The sequence below is a fragment of the Molothrus ater genome, chromosome 25 (assembly GCF_012460135.2).
Source record: "Molothrus ater isolate BHLD 08-10-18 breed brown headed cowbird chromosome 25, BPBGC_Mater_1.1, whole genome shotgun sequence".
Taxonomy (NCBI): domain Eukaryota; kingdom Metazoa; phylum Chordata; class Aves; order Passeriformes; family Icteridae; genus Molothrus; species Molothrus ater.
In genome coordinates this window covers 5,948,893-5,976,867 of record NC_050502.2, presented here as the reverse complement: position 1 = coordinate 5,976,867, position 27,975 = coordinate 5,948,893, and the positions used below count along the sequence as shown (strand labels likewise).

At 50.7% G+C, this 27,975-nt stretch overlaps 1 protein-coding gene across 1 annotated transcript in view; it reads left to right on the top strand.

The window, feature by feature from the left end:
* The window catches only part of PLXNA2 (plexin A2), a 171,537-nt gene extending 164,931 nt beyond the window's left edge, over positions 1-6,606 (top strand). Inside the window, exon 32 of the mRNA XM_054517302.1 lies at positions 98-6,606. Within this exon, the coding sequence (XP_054373277.1) occupies positions 98-193 (96 nt within the window). The 3' untranslated portion in view covers positions 194-6,606. The remainder of the gene's footprint in view (positions 1-97) is intronic.
* Positions 6,607-27,975: the final 21,369 nt, after the last annotated feature.

Genomic DNA, 27,975 nt, shown 5'->3' with positions numbered 1-27,975 from the left:
CACATCTCGCTGCCCACCCACCTCTCCCACCTCCTCTCTCACGCTGATTTCTCTCTCTGATTCATTTTCTTCCCCCTTTTCCTGTTCTCCCCCCCAGCTCATCGGAGCTCTGGAGCAGGATGAGCAGGCTCGGAGGCAGCGCTTGGCTTACAAAGTAGAGCAACTCATTGGGGCCATGTCCTTCGAGAGCTGAAGAAAGGTCACGGGCAGCAAAGGGCAGAGCATCGCGCGGACTCTCGGGAATTTGGAGGGAGAACAAGCAAGGAAGGCACTGGACACACCCCCCAAGGCTCTTCTGGAGAGAGCAGAGCCTGGCTCAAGGACTGGCTGTGTTCAAAAATCATACAGGATCCAGTTTGAAAGGGCAGGAAGGGAAGAAGATGAAGCATCTCCATCAAAGTCCAAGCAAGGTGGATAATTTTTTTGAGTGCACGCAGAAGGAAGGAACCTGGAAAGTCTGGATGTCTCCACGACTGCTGCTTTGCATGAAAGTTGTTTAATGTATATTGGAAAATAAAACTTTATTTAAAGGGTTTTTTAAAAAAAATAAAAAAACAAAGGAAGAAAAAGAAAAAAAATAGAGCAAAAACCACAGAGGCCATAGAGATAATCCTGGCAAGGAGGATCAGGTCCGAATCCTGTCCCTGAGAGCCTTCCAAGGACACGGCTCAGGCATTCTGCAAATGGACTGTCACACAATTGGAACGTCTGGAAAACCAAAATGTCTTCGTTTTGGATTCTTACAACACACAGGAGCACAAGTTTGCACCACACCTTTTTACACAAGAGAAATAGCAGTTTTGCCCGAAAATAGTCCAGTGGCTGAGTAACTTAGAGGCACTAGAAGGAACTTTACCTGAATTGCAAAACCACCAGATCATCTGACCTGTCTTGAAACCCAGCTTTATCCATGTATTTATATAGTGTCAATATACCTATTTTTTTTTTAAATCCCATTTACTGTCAAATGAGGGAAGGTCTGAATTTCGTTGCTTTTCCCTTTTCCACCTCCATCCCACCTCACTGGCTGATCCAGCAGTGTCCAGCATGGCCATGGTGATCCACCAGTGTCCAGCAGTGTCCAGCAGTGTCCAGCATGGCTGTGGTGATCCACCAATGTCCAGCAGTGTCCAGTATGGCCATGGTGATCCACCAGTGTCCAGCAGTGTCCAGCATGGCTGTGGTGATCCACCAGTGTCCAGCAGTGTCCAGCAGTGTCCAGTATGGCCATGGTGATCCAGCAGTGTCCAGCAGTGTCCAGCATGACCATGTTTATCCAACAGTGACCAGCACTGATCCATTCAGTGTCCATTGCTGGTTCCTGCAGGTGCCACATGAGCCAAGGCAGAGCTGGGCTGACACCTCCAGGGTCGGTTTTGGGGGTCTCCAGCAGCCAGCTCTGATTTCTCACAGCAAAACCCTCAAACCCTGATGTTTACGGTGACAATACTTGAAGAGCCTGGATGCTGGGGGAGCAGATCCTTGATTTTCTGCTGGACGTGCAGTCCTTGGGCACAGGCTCCCTTTGGGTGTCTCCTCCAGCGTTTGCCGCCTCACCCAGGGCCAGGACTTGCATTTCCACTGGGAAAGGGAGAGAAATCTCTGCTCCAGGCAAGAGCAAACCTTAACCAGCACCCCCGGGCCAGCCAGCTCTGCTGTTGTGTCTCTGTGTCGGCGTCACGTTGTTCTCCTCAGTTCCTTGCTGGCCCCCACGGCTCCTGTGGCCAGGGACAGGCAAATGTTTGTGAGTGTTATTTCTTTCAAAGACACCAAAGCTTATGTGTGTCCCTTTGTGGAGTGCCAGGAGGGGAAGGAGTGCTGTAAATATTTCTCTCTGTAGTAAATATTGATACATGTGCAGGCTGCAGTGGGGAGGGCAGGGAGAGGAGGCCTGATGGAAATACAAGAGTTGGCTGCAGGAGCTTGGCAATGGCAGCAAAATAATTCCTGGTGTCTGCCCAGGCAGTGTCACACCAGACTGGGACCTTCGTTTGCAGCCAGTGTGTGTTGAAGGAAAATCCATTTCCATCTCCATCCCCCTCCTCCAGCGTTCCTGCCTGGAGGAGCCCAGCAGGGCTTCTGGCCTTCTGTGTCCTGCAGTCCAGCACCAGGGGAGGGGAGAAGCACGTAGAGAAATACTCAGGAAACTTGGTTTAATTACCATTCAGTAAAAGCCATGCCAAGTCCACTTTCTTTTGGTAATCCACTTCTGTGAGTCTCTCTGAAAAGCAGAAAATGCTGATGATAATAATCAACCTTGTGCAATAAGTTCTTGACATTTACAGCAGCCTGAGCACTGGATTTACTGAGACAGGGGGAGAGTGGCAGAAACAGAGACTGAAAGGCAGAGCAGTGTTTGTACTGCCTGTTATCCAAGAGTTCCCTTCCCAGGGATCCTGCTCCTGCACAGTGAATCTCATTTCTGAGGCAAAAAATGTGCAAAAGTCCGACTAAAAGAGAGGCACTGCAGAGCCCAGCGCCAGGAACGTCATTGGAGCAGTCCCAGCCTGGCCTGCTCTTTGCTGCAGGTACCCCAGGGCATGGCACAGGGTCAGGCTTGGAAATCCTGCATTTTTTTTTTTGCTGGTTCTGTTCCTGCTGTTCACAGTGATCCGCCACACAGCTTAGGTGAGGGATTGCCAGGTCTGCCCCAGCTGTGGTTGTTGGTTTGGGTTCACCAAGTTCTCATGGTACTCTGAAACCCAAAGAGAGCACTCCAAAAAGTTCCTGGAGGACTTCCAAGCGCTTCCAAACACCAGTCTGGGGAGTTACCTCTGCAGGACTCACAGTACGAGCACAGCCCAAAGCAAAGGCCTGGCTGAGCATCACCTGGGCCTGGTGACAGTGTCCCTGCCCCACAGCCCTCATGGTGCTCCTCTCTGCATCTCTTTGAGAGGCTCCTGTGTAGCTTTTCATCCTGCTTTCCTCCTCCTGCTCCCTCCCCTCTGGCCAGGAGCACCCCCCCAAGCCAAGGCTTTGTCATTCCTCCTCCCCTGTATTTTCTCAGCAGAAATGGAGGTCCCCAAACACCCCCTGGTGTCCCCAAACACCCCCTGGGTTCTCTGGGAGGACATTAAGGAGACAAGGAGACAACTGAGTTCATCTTCTGGGCTGTGGGACGATTTGAGCAGAGAGAAGGAAACAGGGGAAGCAGCAGGAGCACTTTGCAAACCAGTAAATTCTTACACTTCTGACTGAATCCCAAAGGAAACAGCAAAACCTCCTCTTCCATCACCTGGAAAAGCTTTGGGAGGATGGCAGAGGGAACAGCACAGTCCTGGCTGGAGGGGTGGCCTAGAAATACGTTGCCAAGTATCTTCTCATGGTGGTTGACATTAATTATGGATCTTTACAGGCAATTATATGGATTGAAGCAACATATCCCCCTGGGGCAGAGCGCTGGGAATCTCTTGCCCTGTTTGCATCCAACATTTCCATTCCTCCTTCGGGAGGAGGAAGCTTCAGATCTCAAAAATGGCATTTTCTTCGCACTGGCAGCAAACTGGACTCGAGAGTTGGTCAGGAGGGGGCACTTGCCTTAGATGAAACGATTTCACGTCCCTCTCATTGCCCCCCTCCTCCTGCAAGGCTGCCCAGAGCTTGGAGTCTCCAGCTCGCTGCGTTTCAGGTATTCCAACATCAAAGTGGGAGACGTCACTTGCCGGGATCTCTCTGCCTGGTGTCACCGCTTGAATAATTCCCTTTAATCTTCTGCTCACGAGCTATCAAAGCACCCACTCCGAGGGGGAGCGAGGTGCTAATCAAACGCTTCTCCACCTTGAAAGCCTTTATTAAACCCCACACAGGAGAGGGGAGCTCACAGGCACGGCTGGCCCTGCCTGAGCCCCACCGAGGAGCCACAGCCACCAAAGATCAGAGGGTGTGGGCAGCCAGGGCTCCACGCTTTGCCATAAAGGATGGGTTTGAAGGGAGGCAGGAGGGATCAGCACGGCTGGAAACCCTGGGAATTCCAATATGGATATCCCTGGAAACCCTGGATACCCTGTGTGCAGCAGTGAGCACCCACCCTGTGAATTCCAGCATGGATATCCCTGGGAACCCTGGATACCCTGTGTGCAGCAGTGAGGACCCAGCACTGAGGAACAAAACTGCTGCCACAGCCCGGCTGCATCCCAGCAGCGTCCCAGGTGTGGAATTTCAGGATTTTCCCTGAGGAATGGACGTGGGGACCGCGGTGCCTCCCCAGGGCTGGGGCTGTGACACGCTGGGGACGGTGAGTGCAGTGCCAACAGAGACCTTCATCACAGCAGTGCCTTCCACACTCTGTCTTAAAATCCTGGTGGCCCATCCCCACGTCAGTGTTCCCTCCTACCTTCCATTGGACTCTGCAAAAAATGTGCCAACGTAGGAAACAGTTTGGGTGGGCACATGGAGGGCAAAGGCGAGAGGGTTTAAGGCTCTGGGGTTGCATTCTGCACGTGCTGGCTCCGAGCTCCTCGTGGGGCTCTTGGTGTTTAAATCTGTGTGGAAAAAGGGCCAGAGCATCCCCTCCTGCAGTGGGCACAGCCTCCAAACAAGGCCTCGTTCCCAGAGGTCCCCAGGAGCCAGCAGGGATGGGGAAGGCCAGGGTGGCACAGGGCAGAGCAGCTCCCAGCACAGCCCCTGTGCTGCTCCAGAGCCTCGAGCCCCTTCCCTGGCAGCAGCCCAGCCACGTTCTCCTGTCACTGGCTGTCCTCCATCCAGTTTCCTGTGCTGTCAGAGCTCACCTGTCACAGGGACTCAGCTCCCCAAACTAAATGAAACTAAAGGAGACTGACTTGAATAAGCTGGGCCATCAGGAAGAGCTCACGAGTGACTGTGCCCTGGAGAGAAGAAAAAATGTTCCGAGGAGGGGAAATAACTGACATCAAAGATGCATTAAAATGCCACAGAGCCATCCTATTCCAGATCCACATTTGTACCAGGAACTGCAAGGCAATAGTGAGTGCAGGGAGCTGTGGCATTGTACAGAGAGGTGTGTGAGGAAGAGCCCGGAGCACAGTCCTGTCCTTGGTGCAAACACCAGCCTGGCCCCAAAACCAGAGGCCAGCAGGGTCAGAGGCTGAGGGCAAAGCACTGGGGCCAGCTCTGAGGCCACCTGCATGGGCAGGATGGTTTGGTTTTACTGATGAGACGTTCAGTGGGGAAACAATCAGAGTAAGAGATGCGTGCACTGCGAAGGGGCTGGTGGGGAACTGCTGAGCTGAGCAACCCCAAATGTGCAATTTCAGTGCACTTTGGTCAGGTTAGTTTTGCAGGGGAAGAGGATGGGAGGTTTGGACCGGTTTTGGCTGTCTGGAAGGCTTTGTGAAAGCCCCTTCACCCTGAGAAGCCCCAGATTTGGGTGCTGGTCCTGTTCTGGGCAGGCAATGGAACAGCAGCCGGAGCCCCAGCTGCAGGTGCTGCCTGGTGCCTTCCTGGCTCCTGGAAGAAAACCGGGGCTCTGTGGTGCGTGCCCTGCACCCCAGGGTGCTCTTTGGGGTGCTGGGACCGTGCTGGGGTCAGAGAAGGGGAGGTGGGAGGCTGGGGCAGTGTGGGATGGCAGAGCCCCCCTGCTCCGTGCTGGAAAAGCCACTCTGTCCCTCCCGGGTGTCTGTGCCCCCCTGGCTGAGGTGGCACCAGCGGTGTTGTGGCCGTGCTGTGAGCATGGCAGTGTCTCTGTGCTTGTTCTTTCAAATCCCCTTTTGTCCCTGTGTTTCCCATCCCTCTCCTTCCTTTGTAACTGTGGAATATAATCCTGAAAAAAATTCCCTTTCTGCAGCGTTGAGGAACGCGCCCCAAGGGCCCGCAGGGTCCATCCGCTTGCACGGACAATATCCCAAATATCCCAAACTCCCTGGGCCTCCCAGGGCTGCCAAATCAAACACCAGATCTCCTGGATGGCCTTGCCTTTGGGATTTTTAATACCTCTCTTTCGAATAAGCTTGGAAGTTTATGCAACAGCTTCCCCGGCCGGCGCTCCCCTCCCGAGGACTGGGCACTCAAAGGTGCACGAGGAGCCCTGGGGAGGGAAAAAAGCTGATCTGGCCACGTTATTCATGGCTTCAGAAGATGCAGTAGAAATGTCCTTCTCTTACTGCTGAGTTTTGGTGCTGATGGCACCTTGGAGAAGCAGCAAGGGCAAGGGAATGTACAGGTACTAAAACTTCTGGAGTGCCCCCAAAAACATCACAGAATGTAGAGGTATCAGCCATGGAACAGATTCTGATATTTCTCCTTCCCCTTCTCCTTACAGACCAACCCCCAGCAGTTTTAGGGGATTTGTGTGTTGGCAGGAACAAGGAATTTATTTGTATCTGTGCCCATTCCACCGTATCCTTCTCTGGCTCCTCCCCTCCCCGTTATACTTGACACACTGGAGTTCTGTATTATATTTTTTTTTAAGATGATTGTCTGTTTTTTGTTGTTTTTACAAGTGTTGTGGAAAAAAAATGTAAGAAAGTTTAAGTATTTAAAAATGTTCCAAGGAAATAAAAGGGGGTTTTGTTATTATTCTAATATATTATTGTGTACCTATTGTAAATATGAAACACTCCTATTTTGCAAGCCAAGGACTCACTTTGTACTGTTGTTATATATAAATAAAGTTTACTGGTTTAAAAAAAACCCTCCTGAGTAGCTCCTTATTTTCCAGTATGCAGCATTTACTGTGTGAGGAATATTTACTTACTGAATCCCAGCAGCAAGAAATGGGTGAGTGGAAGTCCCACACTGGTTTGGGTTTGAGGGGACCTTAAAGCCCATCCAGTGCCATTTAATCCAGTGGAAATTCCAGACTGGTTTGGGTTGGAAGGGACCATAAAGCCCATCCAGTTGCCATTTAATCCAGTGGGAATTTCAGACTGGTTTGGGTTTGAGGGGGCCTTAAAGCCCATCCAGCCATGGCAGGGACACCTTCCACTGACCCAGGCTGCTCCAAGCCTGTCCAGCCTGGCCTTGGGCACTGCCAGGGATGGGAAATCTGGAAATAACCCCTGGATGGTGCAGCTGGGATGGGGATCCCCAACACTTGCAGGCAGAGGCAGCATGAAATTCCATTTATTTCCACTCCTGGAGCGGGAGCATCAAACCCTGTTTGTAAATAAAAGACCCGGGTGAGTTCTTCGTGTTTTCCCCTGGCTGAAACGCTCAGTCCTGGAGGTGAAACACTTTTGCTTCCATTTCATAAATTCAAGCCAAGACCTCAGCAAACGCTGAGAGGCGTCTGCTGAGCAGCAGAATCAGCGAGTGACTTCTCCAGCAGCTGTCTGTCAACTTTAATGACCAATATGGTCGCAATTACAGCAATGAACTTTCTCTAACAGCCCCAAATTACTCTGGATGATGATAAGTGACAGAAAAATGGAGACCCTTAAGGAAGCATTAAAGGAGAAACGTGGATGTGGAACAAGAGGTCTCACTGCTTGTTCTGGAGGATCTCAAGGGGTGGTTTGTTTTTTTTTTTTTCCTTTACAAATTAGGTACTAAAAAGGATAAATCTGAGCCAGAAGGGGAAAGCCTGGCATGCTGTGGGTCCCAGCAGGGAGTTCAGTGCTGCCCCAGGATGGAGTTTTTATGGACATTTGAGTCTGAATCCTCTGGTTTTAGTGCAGGGCTGATGGGGAGATGGGAAGCTGCTCCCATTTCAAGGGGATGCAAATCCATCCTGTCAGAGCAGCACTCTGCTCCTCAGGCAGGTCATTCCAGCTTATTTCCCTCAAACTGAGACCAAAGCTTGACACGGACCTCAGGGGGAGCAGTTTGGCCACATCCTGCTGTCTCCCCCGTGAAAGCAGCAAGTTTTAACCTCCCCAGATGGATCCCATGGGCCCTGCTCTGCTGCTGGAGGCCCTGGAACCATTCCAGTGCTGTGACCACCCAGCATGGAGAGGAGTTTTCACGTGATTTGTGAATGAGGGAATAAAAGAGGAGACTCTTGTTTGTCACCTGTGCCTCGGGTAAGTCTAAATTTAAAGAACTAAATAGGAACTGAGTGTCCCAGAGCTTCCCTAAGGGCTGGGGGAGCTGGATTTTGTGTTTTTCCTTCAGAGATGCTGATCCTGTACTTGTTTATCTGTGGCTACTGCCACAGACAGACCCTGGAGGCAGGACAGCAGCTGCCAGGAAAATCTCCACTCCCTGTGACCCTTTGGGAGGTTATTGACTCCTTCAGCTCAGCAGAGGAGAAGAAATTCCAACAGGAATCGACAGCATCGACCGTGGGGTCATTTGTATTCATCTGCACCTTGTTAATAGATGTAATAAGGATACTCAATTAAAAATTACATTTTATCTGGCGTGCACTTCACAGGCCTTTATTGGCACTGACAAGGTCAAGTGATGCTTAACAAAGGTTATATAAAATGCAGATGGCTTGGATCCCTCTGTCACACCCACACCCAGGGCAGAGGAGTGAGGAGCCGCAGACACAGCATGGAAAGAGTTGGGACAGCAGCTTTGGGTCTTCCACGTGGGAAGTTTGGGGCTCCCAGCACTGAAACAGCAGCAGAAAATCCTGGAGCTTCCCCTCAGCCCCTCATTTGTCCCTGCCACCCCCTGCACCCCCTTGGCCAGCTCCTATTTCCCCTCCTGAGCGAGTGGGGGGCTCCTGTGGTTTGATCACTGTCACTCTGCAGATTGTGCAGCAGATTTTGGACATCCTGGTGCTGCCTTTTCCAGCCTGGTTATCAGGGCGAGCTAATGGAGGTGACACTTCCAATTATCAAATACAGCCGTGGCATTAATTTTGACCTGTTTAAATTTCAGCATCTTTTCCCCTCTGTGAGTGCTTAGCTGGAGGGTGACATAGAATTGTATGGGATCAGACAGTGATCTCAGGCTGGCAATAACAGCCACAAAAATCCCCTGCTCTTTATTTATGCAGGGGCTGGTTATGTTTAAGTGGACAACTCATTTGTAATGGAAATTTAATTCTGTGTTATTGGACACTTCAGTGCTTAAAATGGAGCAGATCACTAAAACCCACATTAAATCCCCCCCTCTGGACTCCAGGCTCTTTCCAAGGGACATTCGGGACCCCTCACCTGCAGGGGCTATAAAAATTATAATTTAATTAAAATTTAAAAGTAATAATAATAAACCATAAAACATTACCCTGGGTGCCAGGTCAACCTGGAACCTGCAAAATATGGATGTTGTCCCAGACTGACATCAACGTGATGAAAACTCATTAATTAGTTTAGAGATCATCCTGAAGAGAAATCTTGTCAGTGCTCCAGAATATTGACAGGTCTGTGCAGGCAAGTGGATATAAAATAATGTGGAAGTATAAAAACACAATATAAAATAGATGTACAGCATAATCCAACATGAACATGTCTGTATCCATTTGGATCAAGAGCACACCCCGAGGTTCATGTTAAACTTAAAATTACAAATACTGATGCCAAACAAAGGGGTTGTTTTTCCTCCCAAATTATACTTAGGAAATTGGGAACCACTCGGGCTTTATTGTCACCTCATAATTAACTCCAGTGAAGGAATCTAATTACAATGTTCAATGCTGCCCCAGGGCAACGTGTGTAGGAAAAGGGAAGAGGATGGTCAGGCTTAAACAACTCAGGTAAAAATGAACTCCATGGTAATATTTGATAATTAAGAATGTCTCTATCAGCTTGTCTGGCTATTAATGAATTGGGCTGTTCTTTTCACATTTGATTACTGGAGTTTTATGATGCCTGCTCGCCTTTATTGCTCCTGGGAATGGGTTTGTCTGTGGGCTGAGCACCAGGAATGGTGGTGGAGAATGAGCTGGGTTGGAAATTATCTTAAAATTCACCCAGTGCCACCTCTGCCATGCCAGGGACACCTTCCAGTGTCCCAGGTGCTGCCAGCCCTGCCCACTGGGCACTGCCAGGGATCCTGGGGCTGCTCTGGGCACCTGTGCCAGGGTGTTGGGGGATTTAATTCCATTTTGAGAGCCTTGGCACTGCAGAAACACCGGGGACGGATCCATTCCTTAGTCCTGGCTGGACACACGGACCCCTCGTGTCAAAGGGGTGGGAGATGGCCGGGGGTCCCTGGGGTGCTGGGCAGGGCTGCCAGAGCTGGCTGTGGACACATGGACGCCTCATGTTAGGGTGGCAGTTGTTCTCCAGGAGCCACCAGGACAAACAGAGCTGGCTGTGGACACATGGACACCTCATGTTAGGGTGGCAGTGGTTGCCCAGGAGCCACCAGGACAAACAGAGCTGGCTGTGGACACATGGACACCTCATGTTAAGGTGGCAGTGGCTGCCCAGGAGCCACCAGGACATGCCGGGGGACCACACGGACCCCTGGTGCTGGCGCTGGCGGGTGGCAGAGCCACCGGACCCGGGGCTGGCTGTGTCACACAGGGCTGCCATTGTCATTCCGCTCCAGCCGCCGCCTGCCTGCAGAGGAGAGCGCGTTTTCTCTTTTGTTCGCACTCAATTAGGCTGAGCTTTGAGGAGAAGATGGGAATGCTTAAAAGTCCCTTTTTTTTTGCCTCGTTCAGCCTGCACAAAGGGATGATCTCGGGGGAGAGGCGCTCCTGCACACGTTTTTAAGGATTCTTTTGACGTTCATTTGATTTTTGCAGAGGGAAGCTGCGCTGTCTCTGAGCTCCCCACAAAGGCATGGCCTCGGGCTGTACAGGGGTTTCTAGCCCGGGTCAGGGACCTCAGGAATATTTTACAGGTGCTCAAACAGCATCTCAGCCTTTGCCAAGGCCGGGGCACTGCCAGCACCCTTCCTGGGAGGGACGTGGCTCAAGGCAAGGCAATGCACACACAGCAAATGCACCAACCCAAGAGATCAAGGAGCAGCGATGCTGCAATCCACGCTGGGAGGGGGCTCAGAGCATTGCTGGGTGCCTGGGAGGGGGCTCAGGGCCCTGGGAGGGGGCTCAGAGCATTGCTGGGTGCTGGCCTGGCCTGGCTGCTGCACAGGCAGGAGCAGGAGGGTGGATGGATGGATGGATGGATGGATGGATGGATGGATGGATGGATGGATGGATGGATGGATGGATGGATGATGGATGGATGGATGGATGGATGGATGGATGGATGGATGGATGGATGGATGGATGGATGGATGGATGATGGATGGATGGATGGATGGATGGATGGATGGATGGATGGATGGATGGATGGATGGATGGATGGTTCCAGAAGGATTGGGAGCCAGCAATGATGGCCCTGGCCATGCTGAAGGGTGGAATTCACCTCCCCTGCTGGGAATAAGACAGATCAGTGTTCCTGCAAGGCAAATCACCCTCTGGAGATGCTGTAACTCCCTGTATCCCTGTCAGGGCAGGAGCTGCTGGAGCTCCGAGTGTTGGCAGGGTGAGGGTGTAGGAAATGCAGCGATCTGTGCTGATTGCAGGGCTCAAACAAACACCTCATTTACACACACACGCTAATGAATTGGCTCCTTTTGAGGGGAGCTGTGCAGTGGGGAGGCTGCACCTCTGGAACAGGGCAGAATCCCCTCCCTCCATCCGCAGAGGAGCTGCTGGTGGGGAGCCAATGCCCCCAGAGCAGGAGCTGGAGGATTAGCAGCTTGGCAATGGATATGGGCAGAGTAATAATCTGTGGAGTGATTAATATGGAGATGATTTTTGGATTAATAAGGATGCAGCAGAGCTGTCTGCTCAGGAGAGATGTTTGCACTCTGCGGCTTGACCGTTACCTTAATGCTGTGATTAAATCCACATTTAAGGCACCTCATTAAATTAGAGTGTAAGAGTGAATTCTTACAGCCCACAGCAGGAAATGCATTCAGGCCTGGTGGGTGAAGAATGCCAGGAGATCCCTGGAGCACCTCTGGGGGTGTCTGGCAGCTGCCAGCCCCACCTGCACTGCTCCCAGGTGTGTGGCTTCACCTCAGCTTTGAAGCTGCTGTCCCCCAGCAGGGATCCTGACCATGGTGACACTGCCACAGTCACCCCTGTGCAGCTGTGGCACCTTCAGCGAGCTGGGTTCAGCTGCAGGATGACTCTTGAGCAGAAAAACCTGCTGCAAAGCAGAGCTGTGGGGCTCCTGCCATGCTCTGAAGTGCACTGAGCTCGCCCACCTCTGCTGAGCCCTGGAAAACGAGGGGCTCTCACTTCAAAAAGGGGTTAAACGTGCAGGTGGATCCCTGACCTGTCTGCAAAGCACTGACCTAGAAGGGAAGGAGACTTTCTAGTGCTTTATGGGCTCCCCTGCAGCTCAAAGCTCAGCTCACGTCCCCCTCAATTGCCTTTCGCTGCTCTGGGGATGAAAGCAGCCTTTGGCAGAGGGGATTTGAGAGCCGAGGCACTGCAAATCCTCTCCTTCCAGCACAGACAAATGCTGCTCCAACCCTGTGAGGAGGCCTGGAGGGGCCCCTGGGTGTGTGCCCAGCCCCATGTGCCCTGTGCTGTTTGTAGAACATTCCCTCGAATTTTCCGCTGGCTTTGGCAGGTCACAGCTGCTCTGGGCTCTGGGCTCTGGGCACATCTGCACAGGTCCCACATGGGAGGGCCTCTCAGCTCCTCCTCACCCTGCATTTCAGGGACAAACCCCCTGAAACACCTCAGCTGGGACAGCACTGGGGTGTGGGGAATATGGACAGCACACACTGCACCCCACGGCACAGGCGAGGATTGCTGGGGCTGCCCTGTGGAGGAGGACTTCAGGAGAGTTTGCCCTTCACTTATTTCAGCTTCAACTCCCCGGCTTTGCATTTTCCAAGCCCGAGCCGAGGTGCTTGAGGATTAATTGGTGGCGGCTGCTGAGCGAGGCTCATTAAGCAGCAGCCTTGGGGTGCAAGTGGCCGCTCACCGAGGCTGTAATGAGCAGGACCAGAGCTCCAGGACTGGAACTTCTCTCCCCCAGCATCTGTTGCCACAATTACGGCCCCCAGAGCCACGGGAGCAGCACACAAAAGAGCCCCGTGAGAGCAAACAGGGGGCCAGCAGGGGTTTATGGGGGAGCACCGGGCTGCGGTGGGGTCACCCAGGGGGTTTGGGGACATCCCTGCCCGCCCCACAGCCAGCAGGGCAGGGATTCCATCAGCGGCAGAACCCCGGGCTCGGGGGGCCGGCAGGGGGCTCCCCCCGGGGCTCACAGCAATTAGCACCCTGCAGTGATTAACACAGCAGTTTGTGCCTGCTGTAATTACGGGGATAATTTATGCACGCGGGTGATGACAGCGGGACGCTCCTGCTGCCGGTCCTGGGTGCCCAGGGCACAGCTCCGTGCCCCGGGGGCAGTGCCTGGGCCGTGCCCCCTGTCATGGGACAGCGGCCCTGTCCCTCCCGCCGGGTGCTGCCGGTGCCAGAAGGAGGCGCAGGGAATGCAGGAGGTGCTCGGGATGTGGAGGTGTTCGGGATGCAGGAGGATGCAGGAGGTTCAGGGGATGCAGGAAGTGCTCAGGATGCAGGAGGTGCTGGGGATGTGGGGGTGCAGGGGATGCTCGGGATGTGCAGCTGCTCGGGATGCAAGAGGACGCAGGAGGTGCTCGGGACGCAGGAGATGCTCGGGATGCTCGGGATGCAGGAGGATACAGGAGGTACTTGGGATGTGGACATGCAGGGGATGCAGGAGGTGCTCGAGATGCAGGAGGTGCTCGGGATGTGGAGGTGCAGGGGATGCAGGACATGCAGGGGATGTGGAGGTGCAGGGGATGCAGGACATGCAGGGGATGAAGGGGATGCTCGGGCTGTGGAGCTGTTCGGGATGCAGGACGTGCTCGGGATGTGGAGGTGCAGGGGATGCTCGGGATGTGGAGCTGTTCGGGATGCAGGAGGATACAGGAGGTGCTCGGGATGTGGAGGTGCAGGGGATGCAGGAGGTGCTCGAGATGCAGGAGGTGCTCGGGATGTGGAGGTGCAGGGGATGCAGGACATGCAGGGGATGCAGGGGATGCTCGGGCTGTGGAGCTGTTCGGGATGCAGGAGGATACAGGACGTGCTCGGGATGTGGAGGTGCAGGGGATGCTCGGGATGTGGAGCTGTTCGGGATGCAGGAGGATACAGGAGGTGCTCGGGATGTGGAGGTGCAGGGGATGCAGGACATGCAGGACACCGCAGGAGGTGCTCGGGATGCTCCGGTCCCGCCGCTCCGGCTGCCATCTGGTGGCTTCCCAGCGTTTGTTTTTCCGCTCCTGGAGCAGCTCCCGAGCTCTCTGAGCCGCGGTAGGAGAGCAGCCTTGGCCAGGCTTTGGAGGGATCGCAGGGATTTGCACTGGGTGGGGACTGACGCCGGATTTCTGTCGGGTTTGTATCAGTTTGCTTTGTTCCAGCACTTTCTGATACGGTTTGGCTCAGCTTTCCCCTGTTTATGGCCCAAATGTGCTCCTGACCCCGGGCACACAGACTCTGCCATCAGCCCTGTCTCTGCAGCTCAGGAGGTGCCAGGGATGAACCCCAGGACAAGGGTTTGGAATAATGATCTGTGATGTCCTGGCCTCCCAGCCCAGCCGGCAGCTCAGATCCTGATTTGTAACAGAGCAAACAGTAAACAAAACCAATAAAAATAAAAACCCTGATCTATGTGCAGAGGCAGGGGATTGTAAATGGACTGGCTTTAAAATCTGAGAGCTTGGCCTCAGAACATCACCCTGGGGCAGGGACGAGGCTCTGCATCCTCCTGCTTCTGTTTTATGGGGGGTTTTTGCCTCATTTGGAAAAGAAGGATAAAATTAAGTAAGAACTTATGAACTCAGAGGGACGGTTCTCACCCCAAAACACTTTAGGGGCTGTGGATCAGCCCTTTGAGCTGCCCTGATGCTCTGCAGAGCAGGAGCTGGGCTCTGAGAGCCAGCAGGGGCTGGATTTTGGAGATGTGACCCCGCTCCAGATGGGATGGGAGCCCCCCAGAGCACAGCCATGACCCTGCAAGGACCAGCTGCTGCTGTGGCAGAAAGAAACCTGAGAAATAAATGGGATAAAATGCATTTTGGAAACTGCATGGGCTGCTCCGAGTGTGCGCTTCTGGGGTGAGTGATGGGAGCCTCCCTCTGGAGTCCTAAAGCCCTGGAATTCCCGGCAGGGAATGTTCCCGATTCAAGCAGGAGGATCCTGCTCCCACCTGGCTGCCTGGTGCTGCTCCCAGAGGCTCAGGAAGGCACATCAGAATAAATGCGACCCTCTTGAAGGCAGCTGAAGCTGCAAAGGTCAGGAGAAATGACTGACGAGGAGAAAAGTACATGCTAATATTTCTCCAAGAGGAGAAAGAATTACATATAATGGGTGTAATATTCAGAGAGAGAGAGCACAGCCTGGTGACTGATGCCAGCATTTTAAAGGCACTTAAGCCTTAAATTTCCCCTTGATAAAAGTTGTGTCACGTCACTCTGACACGGGCTGTGGGGGAAGTGTCACCAAAACAGAGCCAGGGGAGAGGAGTGCCAGGGAAAAGAGAAGGAGCAGAGGGTGCCACGGCTCCCTGCTCTTCCTCCCTGCAAGGTGTGCTCAGCACAGCTCCAGCCCCTGCAGGTTTTTCTTGTCCTTTTTTCCTGCAAGAAAGAGCCCCCAGATTCCCCTCTCTGCTGCAGCAGCTGGTTTTGATCATCACCAAGAGCCTCACACCCTCAGCTTGGACATGGCCAAGGGTGGGACTTGTAAATCCTGAGCTTTGGTCCAAGCCCACGGTGTTTGTGTTGGATTGTTGTGAAATGAGGAGCTGGGGCTGTGAGAAATTCGGGGTTTGGGCAGAAATGAGGAGCTGGGGCTGTGAGAAATTCAGGGTTTGGGCAGAAATGAGGAGCTGGGGCTGTGAGAAATTCGGGGTTTGGGCAGAGGGTGCAGGGTGAGGATGCAGCACCCTGAGGGAGCACCAGGTACCCAGCCCAGCACCTCAGCTCTGAGCAGGGAGAAGCTGCTGCTCCAAAACCCCTTCTGGTTTATTGAGTTGGACACACAAAAACCCCCACAGGATAGTAATCAAAGTGATAAACTTCATGCTTCTCTATCACAAAAAAAAAAAAAATAATTGTTCTGCCTGAGCATCATTATCCCAACATTTTTCTGCTCCTGTGTCACTTACTGAAAATAAAGGTTCATCTCTCCCATTATAATGAGCTACACTTTCAATAATTCACAGGCAGTTTTTTACTGGGCTTTATTTTTTAATCTTCATCACAAGGTTATAAAATTTGTGCCACTTTCCTGAGTGTTCCTGAAGGATCAGCAGGAGGAGAAGGGAAGTGAAGATTTGCTGCAGTTCATTTAGTGGGGTTTTCCTGTACTCTTTTGGAACTATTATTATTATTATTATTATTATTATTATTATTATTATTATTATTATTATTATTATTATTGTTGTTGTTGTTGTTGTTGTTGTTGTTGTTGTTGTTATTACTATTTCCAGTACCTACTACTGAGGGAAGACTTGGAATGAAATCTGAGCCCAAAGATGCCTTCCAGGACGTTGTTTTAGAGACAACATTTTCCATTCCTGATTACTTTGATACCTGCAGAAGTCTCTGAAGCAGCGAAATCCTTGCAAAACCATTCCATGCTAAAAAATTGCGCTTTTTCCCCCCTCTCTTTGTGTTGTTTCTTACCTGGTTTGATGTATACATATATGCTCTGTGTATACAAATTTAATTTTCCATACAGAAAGTTCTGCCTGTCTTCAGGAGCAGGTTGTGGAACTGCTGTGGCATTAACCTGGAAGCATCATGAATTATGGTGCTATTTCTGAACGCTTTCTTCATCTATATGGAATGATTATTTGACAGAACAGCCGTTCAATATTGTTGGAATAATTATTACACTTGTTTGCTACATCAATTTCGGCTGTTATCATGGATCCTTTGAAATGCTGGATAATTACATAAATAATTAGGAAACAATCTATCAGTGCATTTTAGGGCAAAGCAGAGCTGCTGATCCTCTATACACCCAGGACAAAAACTTGGGGAAAGAGGAGGGAATCCATGGCACCACCATGGATAGGTGGTTTTCCATGAATTCCCACTGTTTGTTGGCTCCTCCTCATCCTCCCTGTGCCCTCAGGGCACTGCACATCCCTAAAATCATGGCATGACCTGGTTATTTCCACAACTCAAATGAGTTAAAATGGGTTTTCCTGACCAGAATGGTGCCTCGTGTCTGGCACCAGCCAAGAGTTGGGAATTCCTTGGGATCCCATGGTCACAAAGCCCCTCTGGGCCCTTCCCTCTCCCTCTGCTCTATCTGGCAGGAACGCAGCACCTCTATTGATCCTGAATCTCCTGAGGGGTCATTAACACATCATTAATTAGCACAGAGGCAGAGGGGAGGTCTGTCAGCACCTTCACCTGCCATTCCCAAACTCATCACCTCCTTCTGCACTGGAAAGGGAATTTTTTTTCCTCCCTTTTTAAGAAAAAAAACAGGGATGGGTGCGAAGAGTGGTGTGGGCAACCTGGAGAAGATGGAATTCCTTAATTTGAGAAGGACAGGGGGAAGGATGCACCTGTGTCACCTGTGTCACCTGTGCCACCTGCGTCACCTCTGTCACCTGTGCCACCTGTGCCACCTGTGTCACCTGTGTCACCTGTGTCACCTGTGCCACCTGTGCCACCTCTGGCAGCCAAGGATGGGCAGCAGAGGCACTGCTGGGTGCTGGAGCTGCAGCTCTGGCTGCCTCGGCCCAGCACTTTGAACATTTCACAAGAATAAATCAGGTTTGAATGAGGCTCCGTGAGCGTCGTGGGGAGGATCCGAGCCCAGCTCTGCCTTCTGATTGAATTTTCCTGCCTTTGTTTAAACTCCTCTGCTGTGAGGGGAGGCAGCAGCACCTCCTGAGCTGTGAGACCTCACAGCCCTGGCCCCCTCCCCGTTTTGGGGGACATCTGGTGCTGTCAGCTGAGCAGCTCCATCACAGCTCCCCTCGCCGTCACCGGGAGACGCGGCGGAACAAAAACAAAAGATGTGACAAATTTGTCCTTTTCTCTTTCATAATTAACCAAAATATCTCGTTGTGTAGCAAAGCGTGGCTCCTAATTAACAGACAGGCGAGAGGCTATTTTTAAAATCCAGACCCCCAGTAATTATATTTGCAGCAGAGAATGATATTTCAGTCAAACGCGACAGACAGTGAGCCAAGCTCCCATGCGAGGCAATTAATATTTCACACCTGCCAAGCAAATCAGTGGCAGGGAGGGGAGGGGATGGCATTGATGCTGCACTGGGGGGCCCTGCCTGTTCATGGAACACCAAAAATCCTTCACTTGGCTGTGGGGTGGCCGCTGAAGCGGCACTGGCTGCTGTTGGGGCAAAGAGAGTTGGCCAATATGGCCAGCGGGAAAGAGAATGGGGAGAGGATCCATGGGAAGGCTGGAAAGGGGAGAAAATTACCAGGAACTGGAATATCAGCCCTGCCTGTCCCAGTACAAAGTTATTTTTCTTCTCCTGGCTCCTGGGGGCTGGAGCACACCGAGGGTTTGGGCTCCTCTCCTGCTCCAGGAGCTCCTCAGCGCTGGAGCTCCTCTCTCCACAGCAGCATCCTCCTCTCCCCTGCTCTGGAAACAAAAGCCTCTCTTTCCTTCCACTGGTTGTGCAGCCCAGGATTAATCTGCCCTCTGCTAATGGATGATCTGCCAGCCCTGGGATGCTCTGGAAGCTGGGAGCAGGTTCAGGGGGCTGTGATGCCATCTGCTCGACCGGGAGGGTTTGGAAAGCCGACGTTCCATTTGTTCTGTGGGGTTTGACCATGGATTATTCTCCGGATTCCAAAATAATTAAGGGAATCAAAAAGCAGAAAGAAGGATGACGAGGAGGAGGAGGCAGAGGGAGGGGAGGCAGCTCTCGACCTGTGCTCTGGGCAGGACAGGCTGACAAACCCTGCCTGGGGAGCTTTGCTGTCCTTTGTTCCCGTGCTTGGCAATAAAATTCCACAAGCAGGGAGGCAGCAGGGTGATCCTGGAGCACAGCACAGCCACAATTATCCCTGATTCCCGGGTAATTGGAAAGCTGTTGTGTTTAACAAGGAGCTGGTCTGGGGAAGGGGCTGTGTGGGCCAGGGCTCCTCTCAAACACTCTGTGCCCTGGGCACTGCAGCTCTGGAAATTTCCCTTCCAAATCATGGAGGAGTCTGGCCCAGGCAGGAGCCTCTATTGACCTCCTGCCACCCTCCTAATGAGAAAAGATGATGGTTAAACTCCGGGGGGAGGAAAAGCAAACAAACCTCCTTTCCTCCATAAAAACAAACCCGCAAACCTGTAACAATTAATCTGAAAGCAGCCGGGAGAGGTCCCAGGATGGGGTTTGCATTTCCAAGGCTCTCTCTGAAGCACTCCTGCTAAGTGATGGAGCCTGAGCCTGCCCACATCGATCGTGTGGCCTTTGCCACCCCAGAGCTTCCTGTAAATGATGCAGCGTCACCTCCCATCACCAACCCCTCCCCGAGACAGCAGATGGGGCTGGGGGGAGCTGTGTCCCCCAGGACTGAAGGGAAAGTCCTTTCAGGTGGAGAAAAAAACCCATCAGTTCAGAGCATTCCTCATGAGCATTCCCTCAGTCCTCCTCCCTGGCCGAAGCTGCGCTGGTGACTCTGCTGTGGCCACCAAGGTGCCACCCTGAGCGTGGTGGAGACACAGGAAAAAGCTCTGCCCCGTGCCTGGAAAGCTCTTCCTGGGCCTGAAACCCTCCCAGCTGCTCTGGGAGCACCCAGAGTCCTTAACTCTGCTCCTGCAGGAAGTTCTGCACCTTGGTCGTTCCTAATGCATTTTCTTATTCTGTCATAAATATATTTTTTTTTGCACCACAGGACTGAGAAGAAGAGTTTGGGGCGGTGCCCACAATTTGGGTGCCTTTTCATGGAATCACAGAGTTATAGAATGGCCTGGGTGGGAAAGGACATTGAAACTTATCCCATCCCACCCCTGCCATGGCAGGGACACCTTCCACTGCTCCAAGCCCTGTCCAGCCTGGCCTTGGGCACTGCCAGGGATGGGGCACCCTGTGCCAGGGCCTGCCCACCCTCACAGGCAAGGATTTCTTCCCAATATTCCAGATTTATTCCCAGTATTCCAGATTTGTTCCCAATATTCTGTCCAAACCCCCTCTCAGTGCTTCCTCTCAGCAGCGCTGTGTGAGACACCCCGTGATTTGTGGGGTAAAGCAGCACAGAGATTTTAAATGCTAATTCTGTGGGATGCTCCTATTGGATGTGCCTGTCCTGTGAGTCCCACTCCTCCTGAGCTGCCCCTCTCTCCCCTTCCCCGGAGGTTTCACTGGATACCATCCTCTTCCATATGCACTTTGATTCCAGTGATCCTGGGAGCTTTTTGTTCTATTATTCACCACGGGTCTGTGTTGTCTGCGCTTATTATGAGCCATCAGAAGGTACCTGGGAGCCTGCAGCCTTCCCAGCCACTGCTATTGTACAAACACATCAATAAATAAGTGGTGTCTGAATTTAGCTGTGAGCTCGTAGCTGCTGGCAGAGCCCTGTCATTTTTTCAGGTCATCTGGCACTGCAGCTAAAATAGTTTTGCTGTTGCATCCTTCTCTTCAGGAGACAAGCAAAGAAGCGGCTCTTAGGTTCCTGTTCCTTTTCTATTTATCCCTCGAAGAACAAGGAGAGGACTTCAATCCCAGACAAAAGGAGGGTGGGGAGGCAGAGCAGAGGGGCAGAGCAGCAGGAGTCAGTAATGACCGAGGATGCTCCCGTCCCTGCCTCTGAACAAATCCTCCTTTGAAACACGGAAAGCCTCTTCCCTCTGGGGCCTCGTTTCCCAGGTAGAAACCAGCAGCACTTTATTATCAGCAATTGCCAGGGTGGAGACAGGAGCCCTGGGCAGCCCCTTCCCCTTTTCTGCTGCCACTCTGGGGCTCCAGCAGCACCTGCCACCGAGCTGCTCTTTCCTTTATTATAAATTAATAAAGCCATTCCTCTGTTTCCCAATTACAGTTTTGGTTTCTCTCTCACAAACACCACCAAATTTTATCATTTACCAGGAACTAATATTTAAATTAAAATATTTAAGAAATATTAAAATATTAAATATTTTAAATATTAAACAATAATTAAATTGATTGATTTAATTAATATTAAATATTTAAATTAAATGTTTAAATTACACCATATATCCTTACATTATCCAAATCATTTGTCATCAATGCACTTTCAATTAACCTTCCTCTGTATTTCCTAGTATCAAAAACAATAACCAAACACCACCAAAGTTGGGTATTTTAAAGGCTGTGCTTCCTTTGCATGAATTACAGCTGGAGAGGGGGGAAACAAAGGCAATGGAACTGAGATTTATTTATTTTATTTTTTTCCCTGATTCCCTGGGCAGAGGGGATGCTCAGCAGGAGCCACCCAGGCTTCTGGCAAGTGGAAACTTGGGATCAACAAGGAGACCCCTCAGGTGGTTGTGTTTGAAGTATATTTGTAAAGACAACGAATTAAACGCAGAAAAGCAGCCAACAGGAGGCATTTTTTCACCAAAAGGCTGGTCAAGAATTGGAAAAGACAACCTGGGGTGGAGTCCCCGTCCCCGGAGGGATTTAAAAGATGTGTGGATGTGGCACTTGAGGCCATGGCTGGGACTGGCAGGGCTGGGGAATGTTGGACCCTTTTCCAACCCCTTAATGATTCCACAATCCCATAACTGCACTTAGAATGAGCAGCATTGCAAAGGGTGTTTATTTGGAATTAAATTCTCAATTAAACATCTCATCTCATCTCAGATTCTGCTCACTTGGAGCATCCACAGGAGGGACTTGCTGCAGTGCTGGCGATGGATAGAGAGCCCCAGCCATGAGTCCAGCTCCTACATGTCCCTATGACATCCAAAAACGGAGAAATAAATTGCAATTAGCAGCCGCAGACCTGGATGGAGGAGCCAATCTTCACCCTGAATTACCAGACTTATGCTTTAATGATTTTTATCAGTGTTTGACGGTGCTGCTGTTTATTATAGTGAAACATTTTGGAGGGAGCAAGCAATGGAAAGCAATCAATGAAATCAGGTTAATGAGAACCTGACACCACCCAGGGCTCTGAAGGATGGGGACAGGAATGTCCAGCTCTGTCCTCTCCTCTCTGCCCTCTCACCTTCCTGCAGCTCCTCCTTGCTCCTGGGATGTTCAACTCATTTGGGAACATTCAAACTAATGGGGAAATTTCCAGAGAAATTTTAAAAAAACTTCAGATTTTGAGGGTGGCTTGGTACCTCCACACACTGAGAGTAGGTGCCTGAAACCACACCTGGTGCATCTGATGGCACACAGGGGTTCAACTGCACCCTGCAGAGATGGGAAATTCACTCATTTACTCTTCCCAAGGGATTATCATAAAATTCCAGGATGGTTTGGGTTGGGAGGAATCTTAAAATTCCTCCAGATGCACTCCTGCCATGGGCAAGGCCCCCTTCCATTCTCTCAGCTTGCTCCAAGCCCGGTCCAGCCTGGCCTTGGACACTTCCAGGGTTGGGACAGCAATTGAAATATTGGGTTTAGAATTAAAACCCACCTATATATGTATATGGATTTTATAGATATATAATTTTTTTTTTTTAACTTGAGCAAATTCTTGCCACTTCATAACTCTCCCTGCTGCATTTAACTGTGCTCTGCTATTTATCTCCTTCTTGCACAGCCACTTACACAGAGCAGAATCATTTCTCCAAGAGAAACAGCTGAAAAAAAACCCCTTCAGAATGTCAGACTTCTGCTCTTCAGATCATACATTTTATTCCAAAAAGCCCTTGGAAATCTTAAAAAAAAAAAAAAAAGAAAAAAAAAAAAGAAAGATGCATGGCTGCTGCAGGTCTAACACACTGTTAATAAAAGTGGTCTATTAAAACAAATTGCTCACTCTGATCATCCCGCTAAAATCAATATCTTCAAATAATAAAGCAAATACCAAGTGCACACACGGCTGCAGGCAGGCAAACCATCTGCTGGAGAGATTGCTGAGGAGTTTTGTGCCTGAAACTTTTACTCTGAGGCTGCTGCTTCAAATGGAATCAGGAGATGCTCATTTGGTGCCTCCTGCGTGGGCTGGGAAAAATGTGGATTATATGATTGGCTTTTGCAAACATTAAAATGAATATTATGTGTGTTATGTTAGAAAGTGATGCTGCATTAATCCTTTTAAATAGTGTGTTTAATATAGTTTTAAGTTCTAATATTAAAATAGAAACTGAGCAGTATAAGATATTTTTCTAAGTAGCTCAAGGAATGGTGAAGGTAATCAAGAAAATCTTCACACAGAGGTAACAACAACAAGACACCAAAATCTCAAACTAAGAGTTCTTGCCTCCTTATTGGGAAGGCCCAGAGTTGGAGGGACCAAAATTGGTTTACAAGATGAGGGGGGGAAAGTTAACAACAACCAAAAATCTCTGGTTTAAAAAGAATGTGTGCATCATGTATTGCATGGATTAATATGCAGCAGGCTATTGCTTTTAAAGGTTAATCCTTTGTTAACAAGCCATACATCCAAGAGGAAAGCATCTGAACATTCATCATTCTTTACTTTCTTATTGTCCTAACTCTGATTGTCCAAATTCTTATTACTCTAACTTGTATTACTATTTTTATAACCATTTTATTATTATTAAACTTTTAAACAATTTTAAAACAAGTGATTGGCATTTTTCACACTGGCCATTCCCAGCTCTTTAATCCCTGCAAGGGGCAGGCTGTGATGGAAATCAAGGATTTGAGCGATTTTCCATGAAAATCTGCCCCAGAGGAACATTCTCCTGCAGCAACACCAGAGCTGGGGCAGGTCAGGAGGAATTGCCTACAAAACAAGGTGAGAAGGGGCAAACTCTGCAGCCTGCAGGGAGGGGATGCTTTTCCCAGCCACAGGAACAGGGTTTGGGTGGGAAAAAGGGAATTCTGGCACAGGATGAGCCGGGAGATGCTCACTGCAGTGACCTGGAAACAGTTGGAGCAGCAGAGGCAGGAAACCAGCCAGGCTGCCCCAGCTCCAGGGCTAAATAAAGCCCTTTGTTGTCCTGGGATGGAATCCCTCCTGGATTTGAGACGGGAAGAAGGAGGCCCCTGGAGATGCTATCTCCTCACCAGCATGGCAAAAGCACAGCTCAGAGGGCAAGAAAATCCATCAACAGCTCTGAAACTCACCCAAAAACCCCCTCAGACTGTGGGCTTGGTGCTGTGGGGGGAATGGCTCCCACTGAAGTCCTGGGAATGCCTGGTGGAGAAGAAAACAAGGATTCAGGGAGAGCTTTTAGCAGCTCCCGGTCTGCCCAGCAGCCTCCTGGGCAGGAGGGCACGGCCAGGGCTCCCCAGGACAACCTGGTGTACAAAGGGAGTTACACCACCATGAAATCCCAGCAGCATAAAACCAACGGATGACAAGTTTTAAAGGAAATCACAATAAGGGTGATGCTGTCAGGTCAGGTTGGGGGCTCTTTGCCCTTTTTTTAGGTGAATCCCACCCGTCCATCCCTCAGGAACTGAATACCACCCCTCCATCCCTCAGGAGCTGAATCCCACCCCTCCATCCCTCAGGAACTGAATCCCACCAGTCCATCCCTCAGGACTGAATCCCACCTGTCCATCCCTCAGGAACTGAATCCCACCCCTCCATCCCTCAGGAGCTGAATCCCACCCGTCCATCCCTCAGGAGCTGAATCCCACCTGTCCATCCCTCAGGAACTGCCTGCTCAGGGCAGAGTTTGTGTTCTCCTGCACAGAACCAAAGGTTCCAGGAACCAAAGGACCAGGATTTGGTGCTGCACCAAAGCAGATGGGATCCCAACAGCATTTTCCTAGGAAAAACAACCCAAACTTCACTAAATCCCATTTTGTTTGCACCTCCATGTTCTGCTCTGGCTGTCCATCATTCCCAGAAGCTGGATCTGCTCCTGCAGCATCTCCTCCTCCTCCTCCTGCAGCAGTTTTTGGGGGCTGAGTGTGCTGGGTGCGAGAGAGGAGAGTCATTTCCAGAAGGAGCTGCTGTCTGGGAATGGGGCAGCCTGCTGAGGGTTGGGATGCAGAGTTTGTGTCCTTTGGGGTTTCCCCATGGTGTGGTTTGCTCCAAGTGCCTCCGAAGTGCTGTGGAGAGTTACTGCTCACTCCATTTGAAGTGGGAAAGTCATCGAAATGCTTTGGAACCCGTGAGTGGCACTGGGGAGGTGGGTGCAAGGTGGATTTATTTGATGTGTTTGTGCACAGGAGCAGCCCCCAAGCACTGCACATCCTCTGGGCCAGCAGTGCTGCTGCCTTGGGGGGATGGTGGGGATGGGATTATTTCATCTGTCCGAAATAGCAGCTTTTAAGAGGTGAGGAAATGACTGCACCAAAACCATTGTGTGCCATCTGCCTGCTAAAATACTTATAGAAAACATGTTTCCTGGCATATAGCTTCCCAGCCATATGTCTATTGCATCATTCACAATTAAATTCAATCACCCCTAAACGCTTGGACGGAATCCCAGCCCGTGTGAGCGAGCCTTCATCGCTGTGCTGCACAAAATTTGGACACTTGATCCCCCAAATGTTGGGCTGGAATTGGCTCAGGCGTTGCTAACCTGATACAGCTGATGCTGAGTGCTGGGGGATAATTCAAGGGCATGTTCCTTATTGTGGTCTTGCAATTTCTGGCCATAAAAATGTGTTGGGGCTCCGAGAGAAAGGAAATAATTCTGCAGGATTTGCCCTCAACACACTCGAGTCAGTTGGATCCATGAGAAAAGGTGTCTCCCGCTCATGGAATCAACAAAATAACCAAAGGAACAGCTGGATATCTGGGATATTTAGGATACACTCTGAGCTGTGTGCACAGAAACACCCAACAACAAAGCCTGGCCTGCTCTGTGTTAGGCTGGGTCAGATTTTTGTCAGCTGAGGGGGAAGGAGGGTCCCAGTGCCACCACCCCTGTGCCCAGCACGGCAATTCCTGTGCCACAGGAATGACCAGGAGGGATGGAAGCACCCCTAGATCTGCCCACAGCAATCCTCTGAGGACATCTGGTTAAAGAATAATCTTAATAAGTCACTTATTTTGTGGGTTTGTGGCTCTTGCTTGGAGGAAATGTTGGATTTCCCTGTGCTCAGCTGAGCCACTCTCCCGGAAGGAGCTCTGTGGGATGGTCTGTGCATTAATAGGAATGAAATCCCACATCTCTGACCAATTCCAGCCCAAAGCTGGTTCCACTGGAAACCAAACCCAGGAGCTTCCCCTGCGCGGTGTCTGCCAGACCCGGCCATGGCCTATTTTTAGTCCAGCTCTCTATTTCTGGGCTGCTTTTGAAAGGTGAAACAGACCCAGCAGCCAAACCTGGATGATCCTGTTGGTTTCTTTATCCAGGAGCAGCCTGGGCTGTGGAAAGTGTCCCTGTCCCCAGCAGGGTGCAGTGGAATGGTCTCTTTTATGTCTTTTATGTCCTTTCCAACCCAAGCTCCTCTGTGGATCCATCACTCTGATTTTCAGTCATGTTATTCAACCGAAATTCTCACTTCCATAGACAAAAACATATCTGTTATTTAAATAAGACTCTTGTCTCACTCTGCCTTTCACATCTCATCTCTGAATTCATTTTCTGGGCTGACATGCAATGTAAAACCTGGTTACACACTGAGTCAGGCGCTTCCCAATGTGTGCGTGTGTGTTTGAGGGAGGAAAAAGGGGAAAAAAGGGAAAATTCTTGGTGGGAGCTGCTGGAGTCAGCAGGGCTGTGCCCACACTCAGCTTTTAGACCACATTTTACCTGGATATTTTGGCCTTTCCTAGAGCTGTGTGTCTCTGTCAGTCAGTAATAGATTACTGAACGTAACAGAAATCTTTATATAGATTTTGGAGCCCTTTGCTGGGCCACAGATGTTTCCTTCCAAGAAACATTTTCCTGCCACAGAACCAGAGAAGGCTTTGAGTTGGAAGGGACATTTAAACATCATCACATCCAGCTCCTGTACTGTTCTAAAAGCAAAAGCTACTGGAATTTTGTCCTACAATAAATGTGGAAATACCATTTGAGGATTTCTTTGTAGGTAAACCATCCTGTTCTTTTTTGTGTATGTTTTTTAATCCTTTTCTGGCTGTAGCCAAATGATGGCCATTCCTGCTCATGCCAGGGGTTTGCAATGGGTTTTTGGGTCTCTTAAAACCCAGAGCAGTTTCTGTGATTCTGTGTTCAGGAGCATCCAGGAAAAGAAAAAAAAACATTGAGTAAGAGCTTCCTCATCCTTCTTTCCACAGCTTTCTTTCCTGTCCACCTCATTTTTCAATTTCCTGTTCCCAATGACTCCTTTAGTCACCTCATCATCCAGCTATAAAAGAAAAGATGGAATTAATACTGAACTGGAGCTGAGTTTCCCAAGCGTTCATCTCTCACTTTTTGTTATACCCAAAGGCCATAATTTGACTCCCAGGCTGGTTTGGGTTGGAAGGGTGATTCAGGATCCTCTCATTCCACCTTCCCCTGTCCCAGGCTGCTCCAAATCTCACCCAGCCTGGCCTGGAGCATTGCAGGGATGGACACCCCTGTGAGGACACAGAGCATCCCTCCCTCATCCTGCCCTTCCTGAGCTGCTCCCACGTGTGCCTGCAGGGCAGAACCAGAGCCAAGTTTGCCCCCTGGGAAATAAAACTGCAGCCAGGGCTCCCACAAAGCATCCCCGACGAGCGCAGGGAGGTTCCTGCTCTCCCATCCTGCTCCTGCTCCAGGTTCCGTGCCAAAGCTCTTGCCTGCAGGCTTTTCCCTGCCCCAGACCTTCTCTAACCCATCTGGTCTGTGCTCCCTGTTTGACTGGAGTCAATTTAGTGGAGCTAATGGAGTCACTTCTGCTCAGGTCAGCGGTGATTTCACATCCTTGAGTTCCCTGCTTAATTTGCTGAGAAATCTCTGATTCTGAAGCCCATTTTCAGCGCTCCCCTGTTTCCCACAGTGCCAGGACCACGCTTGGGGCTCTCTGGGCTGGATCTGGGTTTCCCCACATCCCTGCTCTCCTCGGGCTGTGTTTGCTTTGCTCTGAAGGAGCTCAGCTGCAGGCTGGGCTGCAGTCCCTGCATCCAGCTGCACCAGGCTGTGTCCCTGCCCTCCTTGGACAGGAAAGCAGCAGCTCTCAGGAAA